The sequence below is a fragment of the Bidens hawaiensis genome, unplaced genomic scaffold (assembly GCF_021521415.1).
Source record: "Bidens hawaiensis isolate Kalapana, Puna unplaced genomic scaffold, B.hawaiensis_p1.1 tig00022513_1, whole genome shotgun sequence".
Lineage (NCBI taxonomy): Eukaryota > Viridiplantae > Streptophyta > Magnoliopsida > Asterales > Asteraceae > Bidens > Bidens hawaiensis.
Genome location: NW_027493506.1, coordinates 34,436 through 52,727, shown reverse-complemented (window position 1 = coordinate 52,727; position 18,292 = coordinate 34,436). Strand labels below are relative to the sequence as shown.

Sequence of the window (18,292 nt, the reverse complement as noted above, 5' to 3'; positions counted from 1 at the left end):
ATACTTTTGCATCATCTCCGTGAATTGAGGGTTGTCGAAGTGGTTGAAAGGAAGTGTTTGTTGAATCACAAAGTTTGAAAACTGTTGAATCACAAAGTTTGAAAGTTGATGACAGAAGAGAAGGTTGTTTCATTGCGACCACTGTTTCAGTTTTTGGATCTAAATTACTGTTATGCCATTTGGATCTTTTGTATATTAACCAACATATACAAAAGATCCAAATGGCATAACAGTAATTTAGATCCAAAAACTGAAACAGTGGTCGCAATGAAACAACCTTCTCTTCTGTCATCAACTTTCTCTCTCTAAAAACACGATATTCAACACTTATACCGCCCCTGATTTTTTCATGCTTTCTTATATTCTCATCAATCCCTCATTTTTCCACCACCACTCACAACTTTAAAACAAACTTATTATTCACATCTCATCAAAATATATAACCGGTTACATACTACTTACTTTGTAATTCTGAAATTTGTGTTTTAAGTGTTTTGATCGATGACGATTGAGGTGAGGTTAGCTGATGTAAGCAGGAGCATTAAGAAGAAGAAATGCGCCAGGAAAACGAGGCGTTTTCCATACTATTCGGTCTCGTTTCCCTTGCAACGGTTGTATATGTCGTGTTTAGATGTCTTTAAAGGCATTGGAACTGTTCCGACGTCTACTGACGTGCAGAAGCTTTGCTCCATTCTCGGTGAGTGATTCGGTTTTCTGATCGAATTTTAGTTTACTATATGCTTTAATTGTTTATATTGATATCACATTAATTAACTTACACATATATAGTTTGATAAGTAACTAGAGTAAATAATTATTCTAGTTCAAATAATGATTGTTCTCTAGTTATTTGTATGATTAGTAGGTTAATTTTGTATAATTATAGCCAAATGCTAGCAATTGGAGAGCAATTCCGGCCATAAGGTGAAATCTGTATATTGCATTGGATAAAACCTTTTTTGATTTATGTACTTTAAACTGATGTTATATAATTATATGATACGAGAAATCACTTCAAGCCACACTGCTTTGTGACAATGTGGCGTGAAGTGAAGCATTACTTATTCATAGATTGCGTGTAGTTGGTTTGTTTAAATTTGGATTTTTATTGGTACATTGCTTGTGACGCACGTGAGTAGAATAATACTTGTAAAGAAAGATTTCAGGAAATTGAGTGTGAAATTTTGAAACTATAATAATTAGATCTATAACATGTAACGACATTTATTTTCTTTACTAGTTAGATCATAAAGGCAAAACCGTTAAATGCATTGGGTTGGGAGGGTTTGGGACATCTTGGGTTCAAGTCCCGTGAATGACAAATATTAAAAGAAATTTGTTGTTAAAAAAATCATATATACATGACCTAGTTTTATGCTGTTTTTCACTTTTTAGTACATAGATCTAGATCTAGTTGTATCTTTTAATTTGGAATTGTGATGTATACAGTGTACACCACCCAAATTAGATCTTGTACTATAAAAGGATCTAAGATACTTCTATTTGATTCCCTGACAACAGTGTTTGTTTGTTATTTTAGGTACAATTATAAAGCTTTTTCAAATTTAACATAACTGAAATTCTGAAAATCACCAAAACATGCATTTTTTACTAAGGCTTTTTTTACCAAAATGAAAAAAATGTACATAAATAGGCTTATTTGTGTCCGTTAGGAGAGCTAACAATAATGTGCAACGGGGACTGACAATCGTTAATTTTACTAAATCCGGCACAATTATCGTTGCAACCTCTCGATTTTGGTCCCCGTGGCATATTTTTATGTCTACCCGACCAAAAAGAGACCTAATAAAAATGTGACACGTGGAGTGACAACTGACAATCGCTGGATTTTGCTAGATCCAGCACAATCATCGCTATGCAAAATCTTGATTTTGGCCCTCGTGACATATTTTTAATATCTAGCGGACGAAAATTATCGCTAATTTTCCACGTTCCTTTTTAGTATTTGGCTTTAAAAGTCAAACGTTCACGAGTTAAATATTTCATTTCTTTAAAATGTTGGTTAAAAATGTATATTTTGGTGAAAATAGGGATAAGCCCATAAGATCTTTTATCTAGATTCAATATTATGATATTATCATAATTATTTACGAATGTATATATACATTTTGTTAAACTGAAAATAGCATCTTCTTGCAGATGGAATGAAAGCAGAAGATGTTGGACTGAGTAAGAATCTACAATTCTTCAAGACTACAAGTATTGCAGAAGTAACTCCAAAAGTCGTGTGCACAACCATATACCAGTCCGAAAATTTCTCGGTAAATTTCAAACAATTTTTCCTTTTAGCATTCTGTTACGGATGATATCGACATATTAAATTAAAATTCTTGTGTGTTTTCAGCTATGCATTTTCTTTCTCCCTGCAAATGCTGTCATACCTCTTCATAACCATCCCGGAATGACCGTTTTTAGCAAGCTTTTGCTTGGAAAAGTGCACATTAAAGCATATGATTTGGTTACCGATGATAACTCGAATAATGACTCGTTGTCCCCCTCACAATGTGAGTCCTCAATTTCTTTAAATGTTTTGTTTTTATCTTAATTAACTTCAATAATATTGTTATTTTTATGCAGTTAGATTAGCAAGTTTAAAAGCTGACGGTGTTTATACTGCGCCGTGTGATACTTCTGTACTGTATCCAACTTCAGGGGGCAACATACACGCCTTCACGGCTATAACACCTTGCGCAATCCTTGATGTTATGGGACCACCGTATTCCAAAAAAGATGGTCGGGACTGCTCGTATTATAAAGAGATTCCATTCGATGCGTTGCCACGTAAGCATTTTTTTCTGGATTATATTTTCAAATCTTATTTAACATATAAATAGCTGTATTTTGACAATAAGTAGCTAAAATGAAACAACACGCGTTCTTTAAAAGAAACGAGATTATTTTAGCAACATAACAGTTTTTATAATCAACTTTACACATTATAATGATTTATAATTTATGAGACATGTTGTAACCTGTTCGCGTGTCATATCTTTCAGATGAACGGGCGGTTATGACAGAAGAAAAGAGCGAGCAATGTTGGTTAGAAGAAATCGAGGCGCCAAAAGAAGCAGAAATGGAGGGGATCGAGTATATGGGACCGCAGATAATTGAAGCACGTTCGTTATAGATGTAGATTTTTTTCGGTTAAAGAAGCTGTTGTTTTTTTGAAGTATGTTTGGTTTTTCACTAAAAGGATGGATGTATAGGTGTTGGTATAACCGTCTTTGAAAGCTGCTTTGTTAATCCTATGTGTGATGTTAAAGGAAATGAAAATCATCCTTTTGAGTCTAGTTGAAGAGTTAGACATTGATTAAACATTTTTAGGACTTTTTTTTATTCTTAATGTAGTAATTATTGTAGTATGATTATTCACTTAATTAGTTTGTAAAATCACATACTTTTTATATGTAACATGGTTCACATGGTTGTTCGAGTTTGTGCATTGCCAACGATCAAATCCAACTGTAATGTCGATTCAAGTGAGCCGGCCAGTCGATCATTCCTCAATGTGAGACCACTTTTGATGGCTGGATGGACTTTCTTGAAGTTTTTATGCTATGGTTTGGGTTGGGTCTCTGGTATGAAATAGAGTTTACTTTGGTATTGGCTAGGCATAGGTTGGTAGCACTGCTGGTTCCACCCACGAAACGCTAATTGCGCTGCAACAAAAATGGTCGGCAGCGGTTTTTTGATTTTGTTTGGACTCGCTTTTTTTTTCAAAAAAGTGAAGATAATAAAGATTTAGGAGGCGATTGTTTATAGTTTTTGAAAAGTTATTTTGTATATATAGGTGAGTAAAAATGTTTTTAGTTCCGGTACAATAACGCACGTAACCAAAACAGACTGAATTCACGTCGATTTACCTTATCAACGCTTAAGACCGACAACTTGCCATCTCCTGAGTTTAACCAACCTGTCCTGGCGCGTTAGGTAACATACTAGTTATGACTAATAGCGGTTAATAGATGTAAAAAATGATGGTTGGTTGTGTTGCTAACATGTCTAAATGATACTTCTTTAACAGGTCGGGTTGGGTGTGTTGACCAACCTCTTTTTTCTTAATTTTTTATAACTTTTATTAACAAATAAACAAAGTTATATTAATTTCATTTAAGATTGGTTTCTTGTTTGTATAGAATGAAATGTTTAGGAGGTTATGCCATATAAAAATATTTATATTGGGTGATTTTTAACTCGCTTTTCTATTTTCTAAGTAGGCTATGTAGCCCGTTTCTATTTTACATTTATGCCCAAATGGCCCATTAGAGAGAAAAGCCCAGTTAAAGGTGAGTTGCTACCTCGTACTCTCGTAGTTGATAACTTGATATCGTAGATTCGTAGTTGATATAGTTAGTAAAAAATGCATCCTTTTCCTTTCTCAACTTATTAACTATTTATCTCTGATGGTGTGAATTGCATAATCCGCGAACCATCGATTTTGAACGCAAATTGCACTTGAAGTCTTTCAATGACCGAGGTCACGTTTGTCTGGGTATCACATGTCTCGCCGCAAAAGAAAAAAAAACTATTTTACTATGGTAATCGTTTCAAAATACTAATTGTATTATTAGTGTTTTTACATGGCCGTGAACGACACAATGGCCCTGTACCTCGCACAAGCAAAAACCCTTATGCGCGATTTTAACGATTGCAAAGTCATACACGTCAAGCGTAGTGAAAACAAATCTGCGGATGCGTTAAGCAAGCTTGCATCATTAGTCTTCACCCACTTGGGAAAGGACATCCGCATTGAACTCCTCGAGGCACCTTCGGTCCCGCACAAGGAAATTTGTGTCATCCAAACCGGCACAGAAACGTGGATGACACCAATAATAAAATACCTCGCGGCAGGTACACTACCAGAGTCAAAAACACAGGCAAGAAAACTACGCTGTAAAGCACTGAATTATCAACTCATCGATGACATCCTTTACAGACGTAACTTTCTTGGCCCACTCTTAAGATGCGTGGACAACCAAGATGCTGACTACCTCCTAAGGGAAGTACACGAAGGCATCTGTGGAGTACACGCAGGTCCACGCGCTGTTGTAGCTAAGCTAAACAACGCGGGATACTTTTGGCCGGGGATGCATACGGATGCGCTGGCATACATCAGAAAATGCAGGTCCTGTCAGCTCTACGCACCCAACACGCACCGCCCGAAGAATGAACTTGTTCCAGTCACCTCTTCATGGCCATTTCAGAAGTGGGCCATCGATGTGACAGGCCCATTTCCTACAGCAGCAGGAAATGTTCAGTTCCTAGTGGTAGCCATCGACTACTTCACCAAGTGGATAGAAGCAAAACCCTTAGCCCAAACAACCGCGAAACATATCAAAAAATTTATTTGGGAATTTATTATTTGTCGTTTTGGACTTCCACAGAATTTGGTGAGCGATAACGGCACCAACTTTGCTGACAATAAGCTACAACAGTGGCTGAAAGAACTTCAAATCACCCACACCTTTACCTCAGTGGCACACCCGCAAGGTAATGGTGAGGTGGAAAGAGCAAATAAGAGCATCGTCAAAGGCATAAAGAAAAGACTCTTGGAACACAGATCCGGCTGGGTGGACGAGCTTCCGCACGTTCTTTGGGCAAACAGAACGCTGAAAAAGGCCAGTACGGGAGAAACCCCGTTCAGTCTCACTTATGGCACTGAAGCCATGGTCCCGGTCGAAATTGGTTTACCCTCACCAAGGGTCTTGATTCAGCCAGAAGACAATGATGCGGAAAGACGGTTAGACCTTATGCTAACCGAGGAACGCAGAGACTTAGCCGCAGTGCGTGAAGAGAACTACAAGCGACAAATGCAAAAATACTACAACACGCGGGTAAAACTCTGCAACTTCAATGTAGGAGACTACATACTGCGTAACAACGAGGCTTCGAACCAACAACGCCCAGGAAAACTGGCCCCGGTCTGGGAAGGGCCATATATTATCAAAGAAGTTCTGGGAAAGGGCGCATACCGGCTCGAAAGGCTCGATGGCACTCCCATCCCAAGAACATGGAATGGAGCTCAATTATGCAAATGTTATATGTAGATTAATTCCAAACTTGTAAAGAAAAGGCCTAGAGCCACTTCTAATGGAAATGATTCTCTTTTCACAATGTGTTGATAGCCTTACCTTTAAACTTATGAACTTCCCACACTGATGTGCCGGTATTCACCGCATAAATAGGGGAAGAAGTAAGTCGTTACGTGTGGAAGGCGGCAAAACCCGCATAAACACAACGGTAAAAATTTCAAGTTTTAAGGAAAACCTCCACGCAGGTCAGATGTAGGCAAAGTTAAGCCATCCTATTAAGTGCAAGTGACGGTCTTACCCGCACAATCACGAACAAGGAGGCAAAACTTCAACCTATTATCTACCACGTTCAAATGTTAACTTATTCTGAACACTTAGAAAATTTCAAATGAAAAGATGAGGAAAACTTCCACGCAGGTCAGATATAAGTAAAGTTAAACCATCCTACTAAGTGTAAGTGACGGTCATACCCGCACAATCATGAAAGAGGAAGCGAAACAAACTTATAATTTGCCACGTTAAAAAGTTAACTTATCTAAGTACTAAAGAAATTGCTAAGTTAAATCAAAACATGCGTAAAATAAACAAGGCAAGGAATTAACACAATCTTTATTCCATCAAAATTCAAATATTACAAAGATTGCTGGGTGCATACCCGCATACAAAAGAAGCTATACAAAAACAAAAATCTACGCTAATGGTGGAAAGGGATCTTCAGGATCATGCTTCAGGACCACTTCCACTTGGACCCGCACCATCAGTAGAGCGTAGCGGTTCAAGGAAAGCTTTAAGGATAGCTAGCCCATCATCAGCAGCAGCGACTTCGTTTACCTTCTCCACCACCGGATGCGGGAAGGCGGCATACTAATTCACTGCTTGGTCATAAACAGCTTCAGTATCCACATCATACAAAGGGAAGTTGGAAGGCGGGATGCCTTTCTCAACAAACCCTAGACCAAGCAGGAAGCCGGCCTTTTCCCCATCCTCATGAGAAGCGTTGAGGGCTGTGCTCATAGCATCGTCATAAGACGTCTCCGTGAAGACTCGATGCACAACCTACAAAAAGAAAAAAATACAAGTATCAAAACCTTTTCTATTTACAAAGAAAAGCGTAAAGACATGAAAAGCTTACCTGAGACAACGCTTCTCGAAGAAGCCATTCCTTGGCAACCAGAGCTTCTTGGAGGGCGGCTTGAGCTTGGTTACAGGCGCGTTCGGCTTCACTTTTATTGAGGTTGGCAAGCAACACTTCCTTTGCAGCAGCTTCTTCGACGCCCTTTAGCTTCCGCTCAGTGTGGTCAAGCACGCCCCTCTGGTCCAGGATCTCTTGGAGCTTCTTCGCGTTCTCCATCACCAAGGCATCATGAGCCTGTTGGAGCGCCTCTAATTTAGCTTTAAGTTCCTCATTCTCGAGGCGTAGAGGCTCAGCAACAGCTTCAGCCTTGGTGGCCCTTTCAGTTGCGTTCCTAGCAGTTTACTTAGCCAGCCGAAGCTGTTCGTTAACAGCTTGGGCAGCCTTGGAACGGGCCTCGAGACGGGCCTGAACCTCAACTTAAAGGGCCTTGAACGCCTTCTCCTTCTCCGCAGCCGCGGCGGAGAGCCTCCTATTCTCCTCCCGGATAGCCCGCGCCTGAGCTACTTCTTGAATGTGAGCTGCTTTTAACTTGTCGTTTTCACGACAAAGCAGCTCGACGCGCGGCTGCATCCGGGCCAGGAGAACCCGAAGCTCATTGGTTAGCCTACCCTCCTGGTAGCTAGCCATGGCTTCCCCCAACGCACCACTGGGAGCTGCGTGACGAGCCCACTCCACGCACTCCATAGGTGTGCGAAGGGTTGTTCCTCGGCGGATGTTCCATCGTGGAACATACACTTCATTGGAATCCGACACTGCAAAAAACAAAAAGCAGTTAGGAAAAGATGATATATATAAAAAAAAAGAGAAAAAAAAAATAGGCCAAAAGAACCCTACGCACCTGTAGGGTCAATAACAGGCCGATAGCCGCCAAACCCATCACTTGAACCCAAGGGAAATCCGTCCAAGAGGTCAGGTAGATGGGAAGGAGGCAGAGGTTGGCGAGAAGCCCCATGCATACCTGAAGGATCGGCCGTCGTTGCCGATGACGGAGGAGGCATGGTGAAGGCCGCCGTGGTCGCCGCTGCGGAGTCTGCAGCAAAAGTAACCGCCGGCTCAGTGAAATATGCGGTAAATATGGCACTGACAGCCGGCGGTGATGTCATCACAGCTGGAACAGTTGGCTCAACGGAGTGAGCAACTGAACCAGCGGAAGCAGACGCAGGCGCAGCCGCCTGGGTCGTCGCCTCAGGTAGGCTGACCAAGCCTACCATCATGGGCGGGGAGGCCTCCCCGCTCCACCCTGGAATGCGGTAGCATCCACGCCTGCACAAGGAAGATAAGTATTAATGATGGAAAGCTATGAAGTTAAAAATAAAGGAAGTTTGTACTTACGGGTTTTCTTGAGCCTGAAAGTGCGGACAGGCGGGGATGAACCCGATGGAGCCGGCCTCTTCACACCGCTCACCGTTGTCTTCCTGGGCTCTCCGGAGGTGACAGTCGTCGCAGCCTCCGGAGCAGTGGTCTTATCACCACCGGGGTTCCCCGCCACCTCCTCGCTCTCGGTCTCTGAATCAGACCGAGGCACCGGATCGGCAGTGGAGGCCACCTTCGCCTTCCCCTTCCCGCCGGCAGCCTTCTTCTTCCGCCCCAACGAAGGACCATCTGCGGATTCCTCATCAGAACACAGGATTAGAGGAATTCCAGCAGAGGTTTCAACATTGAGGGGTCGAGGGTTGAATAACGCCTTACCTGGCCGCCTGGCGCTCAGGATCTCGTGGCCTGGCGGGTAGACCTCCACGAACCGATCCGCCGTCTGTGCAAGGATGGGCAACTCGTTCTCATCTAGAGCACGAGTACCCATCTGAGCGGGACTATCAGCCTCCCGTGGATACAGGAGCGACTGCAAGTCGTTCCCCTCTGAAATAAAAGACAAACAGTTAGAAGACAAACAAATATAAACAAAGAAGACAGACAGTACCGTAAGGAACAGAGTTCAAACCGTATTCGAGGACGATCGGGATCTTTTGCGCATCCGCATCCTTCCATACCCGGCTCATCCCGAGCATCACCATCCCGGACTCCGCAAAGCGGTAAACCGGAGATTGGACTCGGGATATCTTTGAGAACCATTCCGCCTCCTGGTAGTTGGAGACGTGAAGGCTGGGAAGTGCTTGCCCATTCTTGAACTTCATGGCAAGGGGGATGGCGCGAGCGGAGATAAAAAAGAACTCCCGCTTCCATGAACGAAGACTGCGCTCGGTTGCGCAAATATTCAAACCCTTGATCCGGGTTATCAGGGTATACCACCCCTGGATGCACCTCCAAGAGTAGAAGGTCATCAGGCGGTCGACGAAGGGCTCAATGCCCAGAATCCGGCACACCCACTCGAAGTGGCGAATCTTCGCGATCGCCATCGGGTGCACCTCGGTCAGGTGTACACCGTGCCTCTCTAGGACACGGTACACAAACTTTGTCAATGGGAACCTAAGATTCCCATAGACAAAGAATCCGGCATATACCCCGATCTTACCTCTGGGGGCATCATACACCGTCTGATGAGGTTCAGGAAACTCAGGCTCGAGAGACTCGAGCATGAACTTACTGACGATGTACTGATATAGATCGACAGGCAGAGCACACTGGCACTCGCCAGCAGTACTCTTGTCATCCTTGTCGGACGTGGATGACGGGTGCTCGGCGTGCACCCCAGCCTCCTGGGCTGTACCCTCAAGATCGTAAGCAGAAGACATCTTGCAGGTATGAAAAAGAGAACGATTTCAAGAGAATGCTCGACTGAAAAGGTGAGTATTCGCCGGAAATCGTTTTGAAGATGAAGAGAAAAGTGAAAGTGTGGATTACAAAGGACCCTCTCCCCATTTATATACTAATCGCAATTAATGCGGTGAATTTAATGCGGAAGAGAGAGAAATCGCAGGTGCAATGAAACTATGACACGTGGCAAAAAGCAAGCTGGCAACAACTGTTGAAAGGACGCGTGCCAGTAATTTCGCGGCCACGCGCCCGAAAATTCGGGCCCACGCGCCTGAAAAAGCGCCTGGAATGACCATATACTGTCACGTCGCCATAAACTTCCTGCACGTCCTGACACTGTCAGAAGAAACCGTCGGATGACGTTTCAATAGTTTGGACTGTTCTTATCCTTTCACAAACTCTTCGAATTTCAAAATTTCAAAAAGATTCAAAAGCGGGAAAATACCCCTTACCTTGGCAACCAAGTAACTATAAGACAGGTGCGAGTAAAGTGTTAAGGCAAAACCCTTCACATACTTAGCACCCGCAGGGAATTGACGCCAGGAATACCTTGGAAGTAAAGTAACCGTAAGACGAGTGCGGGTACAGTGTCAAGGCAAAACCCTTCACATACTTAGCACTCCGCAGGGAATTCAAACCAGGAAGGATCTTCTGGGCCATGCTTGCGGAAATGGGAATAACATCCCCGCATGGCGGAAACGTTGAGAACTATATTATTTGAAACTCCAAGATGGAATTGGTGGTTTTAACATAATTGATCACTATGTTGAAAACTACCAAAACCCCATGGAGAATCCACACAAGTGGGACTCAACACTCCTGACTGGCGAGGAGGTTACAGACCTACCCGCTTCATACCCAAAGATCAAGCAGAAAAGTCGGGAATTTCTGCGTGACATTAAGAAAACCGCGGGAAGAATCCCCACGGAAAACCTTAAAACAAAAAACCCCTTTTCAAAACCCCTTGCTAGTCCAAAAGTTCACCTCACTTATTAATAATTCATGAGAAGAACATTGGACTGGGGGGACTTGAAGAGGTAGGTCCCAGCAGAGCCCAGTTGGACCCGCAAGACTCACCTTGAACAAGGACGTCTGCGCAACGACCAACTGCTTCCGCAGGACCCACCATGCTCAGAGAAGACCTTACGCGCAGTACACCAGCTGTACCCGCAGGGAAAGCCTCCCAATGGTGAAGTACCCCGCTTGTTCCCGCAGTTGCGGATACAAGCCATCAGGGAAGGCTACCCGCACTGATAGCAAGGCTACACGCACAAGGCACTAACTCTTGCTACTTCAGTAGTCACCTGAAGGAATGAGCAAGGCGGGAGTACTCCCGCCCAAATGAGCCAGTCCGTATGCTCCTGGAAGATCTTTTGTACTATACCTACCAAGGTATGGGCAAAACAGACGATCTGACCAGAGACGCCCATGAACCAATCACAGGGTGACAGCTCACCGACAACAGTACGAGGAGGAGCACCCTCTAGTACTGTTTGTCACTATTAGCCGCTGCCTACTCACCAACCCTTACTGTGGGACGTGCGCAGCCTACAGTTGGTGGAACAGTGTATAGCCGGCAGTAAAGGAACAGTATACAGCCGACCTTGTCACTGTCGGCCGCAGCCTATCCACCAACCAGCATGGCTTGTGCGTAGTCCACTGTTGGTAGAACAGGAATACTATTCAGCCGGCTGTACCTTCTAGGAAACCTACCTTCGGCTATAAATACTCCAACACCTTGGAATGGTAAGAACATCATCTGATAACTCATTATCTTATCTTATCTAGCAATCTCTTAATATACACTTATATTCAAGAGCAATCTAGTCTGATTCTCACGCCGGAGGGTGGTCACAAGGAGGTACCCCCCCTTCTCAGTGACGAGCTCACGGTGTCTGTTTTGCAGGTTATCAGAAGAACCATCTTTGCCGGACCTAACCCTCATGGGAAACATCTATTTAACCCCCAGATTATCCGTAATCTGCCCGGGGTCGATTAGTGTTTCTTCATCCGCGAACCATCGATTTTGAACGCAAATTGCACTTGAAGTCTTTCAATGACCGAGGTCACGTTTGTCTGGGTATCACATGTCTCGCCGCAAAAGAAAAAAAAAACTATTTTACTATGGTAATCGTTTCAAAATACTAATTGTATTATTAGTGTTTTAACATTATTGAAAATAACAGAAAGAAAGAAATGACCATAACTTTTTTTTTTATTAGAAAAGACCAACTAAAAAATAATCCAAGATGAGACTGGTCGTAGCGGATGACACCCCTGTCACCTCACCCTACTATTCTTCAGCCAAACTATTTCAACATTGTTAAACATGAGCGCCAAACAATAACCCCCCTTCGGCGAACTGGTTAACATGCTTAGTAGCAAGGAGTATAGGGCCAACCCATCTTCAACCAACCACGTAATCTCACTCACATTTTTATATAAATATTATTAAATAATATTTGTATTTTCAGTTAAATTATTACACGTTTTTTTAATAAAAAGTTAGTGAGAGTCCCCATGCCTACGTGGTAGTGAGGTGACGAGACGAGACGTTTTTCACTTTTTAATTAAATTACTACACAAATGAAATCTCGCTCAACTATTCTATTTTACCATAACCAAAGAGCCGAGCTTAGGTGTTACAAAAAAAAAGCAAGGGGTTGATAAATGATACCCAGTAAAGTTGAAATGCTTTAAAAAGTATAATAGTTATAAATAGTGTGTTCAAACAATAAAAAGATAAAAAATGGTTGGGCAACAGTAAGTGTCTTAGAGAATTACACAATTTTTCATTATTCAGGAAACTAGGAAACTATGAAAGTGATATCTCAAGCCTAATAAATAAGTTAACCATTAACCAAAGTGATTAACTAACCACAAATCCACAATATAAAAAGGTAACATTTTTATTGATTATTTAAAGAGATGACCATATAAATAATTGATTTGGGCATTGGACACATTGATTGTTATTATCATTATTCAACAATCAACATAATATTGAGTTGTTCGACAAATTTCTACATTGTTGGAATTGGCAAGTGATCTGCGAAACGGTCTATAAAAACGTAACCTAACTTAGACACTCTAGTTTTAAATTTATAAATCTAGACTCTCCTAATGCTAGACCACTAGACAGGCAAGTGTACCCATCAGCTGTAGTAAAGCCTAATGAAGTTCGGATATCGAACCCAAAAGACACTAGCGACACTTAAACTAGACTCTGATTAATAACTTAAATAAATTGATTTAATTGATTTTTTTTCTTTTTTAGTTATCATATAAAACTTAAATAATACTTAAACTAAAACTGACACGAAAACTAGACACAAACAAATAGGGGTAAAACTCAAATATGGAGAACAACTACCTAGGCAGGAAATCCTACTAGTCAACTCGTAAACTCTCGGTAATGGATTAATGAATGGTACCAGTATTCTAAAAATATGAAATTTAAGGAATAACTATAGTAAGCTAGATCACCTCCCGGTCTCACCAACAATACCTGAGAACCCTAAGCTCACGGTTTAATGGTTCGGATCACCTCCCGGTCTCACCTTACCTAACTATGCTAAGGTACCCAAAGATTAAATCACCTCCCGGTCTCTCTAATCACAAAACACCCTAAGGCGTAAAGGGGTATTCTTATTAAATTCGGTTATACTTCGGATCTGTAAGAATCTAATGGAATCTAGGGTAACTCACTCCCGTGCAATCACTACCCAAACCCGCAAATGACCAAAACAGACGACACTTAATTACATCCCGGTCTCTCAAATGACAGAATATAAGGTATCTCTAAACTCTCAATTACCGCTCCTATGGAATACGTTAACTATATACCATAAACTAGTTACAAACACACAGTAAGCAACCTAATATGCATCCATACATGAAAGACATTCACAAAGACACATATGGAACAATAAATTGATCATAAATTAATACAAAATACGCATATGTATCACAACCAAACACAATAAAAACTTTACCAAAACATGAACCAATCAATAAATAATCCAAAACCGAAAATAAAACGAGTCTAAAAAGTATTCATCCAAACCCAGGCAGTCTAATAGTTTAGCCAATCATAATTATGAATGAAACAAAGATAAAATATATATTGCAGTTCATCGTAAAAGAAATAAATATGATTGAGCTACTAACCTGTGAGCTTAAAATAATTGAGCTGTGTGTCTTCGTGCTTGGTTCTTCCTTTGATTTCGATTACTAGTCGCCACAGGGGAGGCCCCCTGTTCTACGATAGCTCCTCCCTTTACAATTGATGGATCTTTTTTTATTATTGCATACGGTCAACCCTACTAGCTTCCTATTCTTGGGCTCACATGTCTATTGCAATATCCAGCCCATGCGCACGTCTATTATATTAAATTATTAAAATGTTCACCATCAAGTGGGTTTGTGTGAACTTTTCTTTATACTTGGATAATTTAGTGATGACCACAATTCAATTAGACCATCATCATTTACTTTTTATTCCCTGATCATAAAACGTAGACATATAAGTTATAATTTTAATTGTCATCACAATACACATTATTTTATCTAGTTTAAGTAAAGAAAAACCAACAAATTTTAATACTAATAATAATAATAATATCTATTCGAATGTTAGGTCTCAAGTTTGTTAAATTATTTTATTATAGCTCGCTGTCTCTTGAAACCAATAAAAACTAAATATGAACCAGTTAAGAGTATTATTCAATAAAAACTAACTCAAAACACTCAAAAGTGTAGAGACTATTTATATAATATTATTATATTTTAGACCATATCAGCAAGCCAATATTTACAACAATTCTATTTCCCCCTTGTTTGTAGAAGGCATGAAGTAACTAAAGACTCCGTGAATATATTGATCATTCATGCATAGATTGGTTTTTCCCACCCATAGTTAACTTTGTTGAATTTAACTTTGATAACGCTTAAACTATGATGGTCGAGTTTGTTCTATGATAAGGTCGCCGTTTGATAACCATTAGGCATGTTGTTTACATACTCTTCAGTGACCTAAGATTTTGCCTTCACTAAAAGTTGTAATAATGCATGACCTAATGTTTTATTGCATAGATCTCTAACTTTTGAACTACACATAGTATGACAATGCAATTTCCATAACATCCTGCATGGATATGAGGATTGAACTTGGCACGTGCGTTGACAAAGAACATTAGTTGGAATCTTCGTCTGGATTTTGTTGTAAGGCAACAGTATGACAATGGCAGAGACTATTTATTAACACCTATGGTGGTGCAACTTTTTAGGTTTTCTTGAAAAAAACCTACGAAGTGCTGACATCTTAGTTGGCCTGAAGAAAAATGATTTGTCTGCCATGTCATCAATTGTGATTATGTTGTCTTCGGTATTGACTACGTCATCATACACGGGACGAGGAAATGTGATACTGATGGTAGGGTCTAAGTCGTGCATTTTAGTGTGTTATTTGTTTAGTTTTGTTAAGGTTTTAGTGTGAACTGTGATACTTCAAGCTTGCTTTTGTATTTCAGGTGTGTGAGCATTAATGTGACACCCCGACTTAGGGTCTAGGCGTTTAACCAATAGTTGGTACATGTTTTGTAAATGTATCAGACCTGCAGGTTATTTAGCGAAAAACTTTTTATAATAAGATATTAATTTATTTTGAAACCTTCTCGGATATTATATATCCGAGTACTTGCTTTATAAGTCGTGTTTAAATCTTGTTTACAATATTTTAATAATTTAAAACTGAGTCATCTCTACCTTGCGAGAATCTAACTCCAGAAATGACTATAATTCCTTGCTACATGTGCTAATATGTAGGGCTGTTCGAAACCGGATATCCGAAATTTCAGATATCCGAAACCGGATATCGAACCTTTCGGATAGTGAAAATCACTACCCGAATCCGTATCCGAAATTTCGGATATCCGACTTTTGGAAATCCGAAAATGTTCGAATATCAAACCGGATATCCGAAATCTAAAACAAAATAGAAAAAAACTTGAAAATTCTAGCTATTGTATCAATCACCAGATCATCATCAAATTAGCCCTTTCATAGATTTCATTCAAAAGGTTAAAATTACAAGGAAATTCAAAATCATAATCAAATTCCAGATTTACATTTCAATAACAAAAGTAAGATGACGATGAATGCAGATCTGTAATCCTGAAATACAATGGAGACCGAAGAGAGTTGTGAGTTGAACGACGACGAAGATGGCTCAGGTTTGTACTCGTTGACGAGTGGAGGGGAGCCGGACTAGTGACTGACAGTGTCGTTGAAGAGTGGGGGTGGAGCCGGACAAGTGGCTGACGCCGGTGGTCGATTCCGACGGTGGTGGAGGGAGATTGGAGGCTGGATCTGTAGAGGAGAGTGGAGGCTAGGGTTTGAGGTTGGAGAAGAAAAGAGGGATGTATTTTAATCAGATGGAGGTTTCTTGTTCATATTAGTTATATAAAATAAAATTAAAAAAATATTAAAACTAATATATCGGATAGTTCGGATATCCGAACTATCCGAATAATCTGAAAATTGATATCCGAATCCGAATCTGAATTTTCGGATATCCGGGATTCGGATATCCGAATTTTCGGATAGTTCGGATACGTATAATCGGATAATTCGGATGCGAATTCGGATTCGGATACTTTTGAACACCCTTACTAATATGTTTCCCTGAAATGTGGGAGAAAAATACGCCAGCGATATGCTGGTGAATCGTTGACTCTAAAAACATTTTATAAATCTTTGACTGGAAAAATAGTTTTCTGTACAAGCTCAGCAGAAACGTCTCTTATTTCTGGGATTTGTACCACTTGCCATACACACACAATTTCGGTTCTCCGGGAACTGATGCCTATTGGACAACTTTTATTATGATTTCTTGTTTGCAGCCACGTAGTCTTGATTGATAGACTAGAAAAATTATGTTTGGATCCAGACACAAATGTACTCGTTCTGAGTTACTTTTATTTTGTATCTTGTATATAATATGGATCATGTAATCCCTTAAATCTTTGTATGTTAGAGATAACGTATTCTCTAATAAACATTTAACTGACTGTAATTAAGATAAAAAACCCGTTTATTTTATTGACTGATTGTAAAAGATTTAACGTATTCACCTGTGATTGTCTGTTCTGAATGATGTGGTGATCTCTTCTGAAAACATTTGTGAATGATTTATAACTTATAATAAACTAGATTTATATAAATATCCGTATTGTCTCTTGATTTGGCTACAGACCTTTAATCTGGTTTTGATAGCTTTAAACCTTGATTGATTATTTGTTTGAATAAAATCTTAGACATGTAGTCTTTCTCTTTATTTACCAGTCATGTGCTAAGTTTCTTCTTCCTATGCTAGGTTTCTTCTTCAAGAAGAAACGTCATTTATATATAACCTTTGTTTACCAATTCTTTTGTTTCTTGCTCATGAAGAAACACTATTTTGACTATACCCTTTATATGTAAAAGCTTATGTTTTTTAATACTGAAGAAACAATATTTTAGCTATATCCTTTGTATATGTTATTTTATATTTCTTAATCATAAAGAAATATTATTTTAACTATTACATTTTAATTTGATCAAGGTCTAGACTATACTCACGACTACAGTCTAAGTCATGATATAATAATAAAATAATAACTTAGGCAGAACCCCTACCTTATACGAGTATTCGGAGTTTATACGCCTAAGCTTGTATGAGCGGCACTTCTACTCTATATTGCGTACGAGAGTCTATACCGTCAGAATCTTGAGGCTTGGCACACACTAAGATGCTCGGCACGCAAAACGATGCAAAGTGTGTGTCTGTGAAGGTGTTTTGGTGTGAGATGGTATGTGCAGTGGACCACCTATATATAGCAATTTATGTGCTCCTTCGCGTCGTGCAAAGGAACAATGCTATAGCCGTTCGCGTCACGCAAATCGACTTCAGTTTTGCTGAGTCACCATCAGGCTGCCACGTGGTCCGTACATGCTGCCACGTGTCCACACGTGTCACGCATGCATAAGGGTCACTTCGCTTAGCGCGAAGTAGTCCTTTGTTGTTGCTTCGCGTAGCGCAAATCAGTACAGTCTCGGGTAATGTGTTTTTTCCTTCGCGTAGCGCGAAGATCTCACACATGTTCCTTCGCGTATCGAGGAGGGACAAGATTGTGCCCATCGCCCGTGACCGTAAGCGTGTGTGTCGGGTGTTTCACACTCTCCGCTAGGACCACTGGTGCATGTTTGGTGTATAAGAATATTACTATGGAAACTAATTTCCTTATAAGGAGCTTCCAAATTTTTTTTAGTTTCCATGTGAGAGGTAATTTTCTTTCCTTTTTATAGCCATGTGGAATGCTTTTACTTTCTTTCATTTTTACATGTGGTGTGA

At 40.5% G+C, this 18,292-nt stretch overlaps 1 protein-coding gene across 1 annotated transcript; it reads left to right on the top strand.

The window, feature by feature from the left end:
- The first annotated feature begins 376 nt into the window (after positions 1 to 376).
- Positions 377 to 3,242, top strand: LOC143565707 (plant cysteine oxidase 2-like). Its single transcript, XM_077052594.1, has 5 exons — positions 377 to 697; positions 2,161 to 2,282; positions 2,366 to 2,525; positions 2,599 to 2,802; positions 3,018 to 3,242. The coding sequence occupies exons 1-5, from the start codon at positions 502 to 504 to the stop codon at positions 3,146 to 3,148; spliced, it is 813 nt and encodes a 270-aa protein (XP_076908709.1). The 5' UTR covers positions 377 to 501; the 3' UTR covers positions 3,149 to 3,242.
- Positions 3,243 to 18,292: the final 15,050 nt, after the last annotated feature.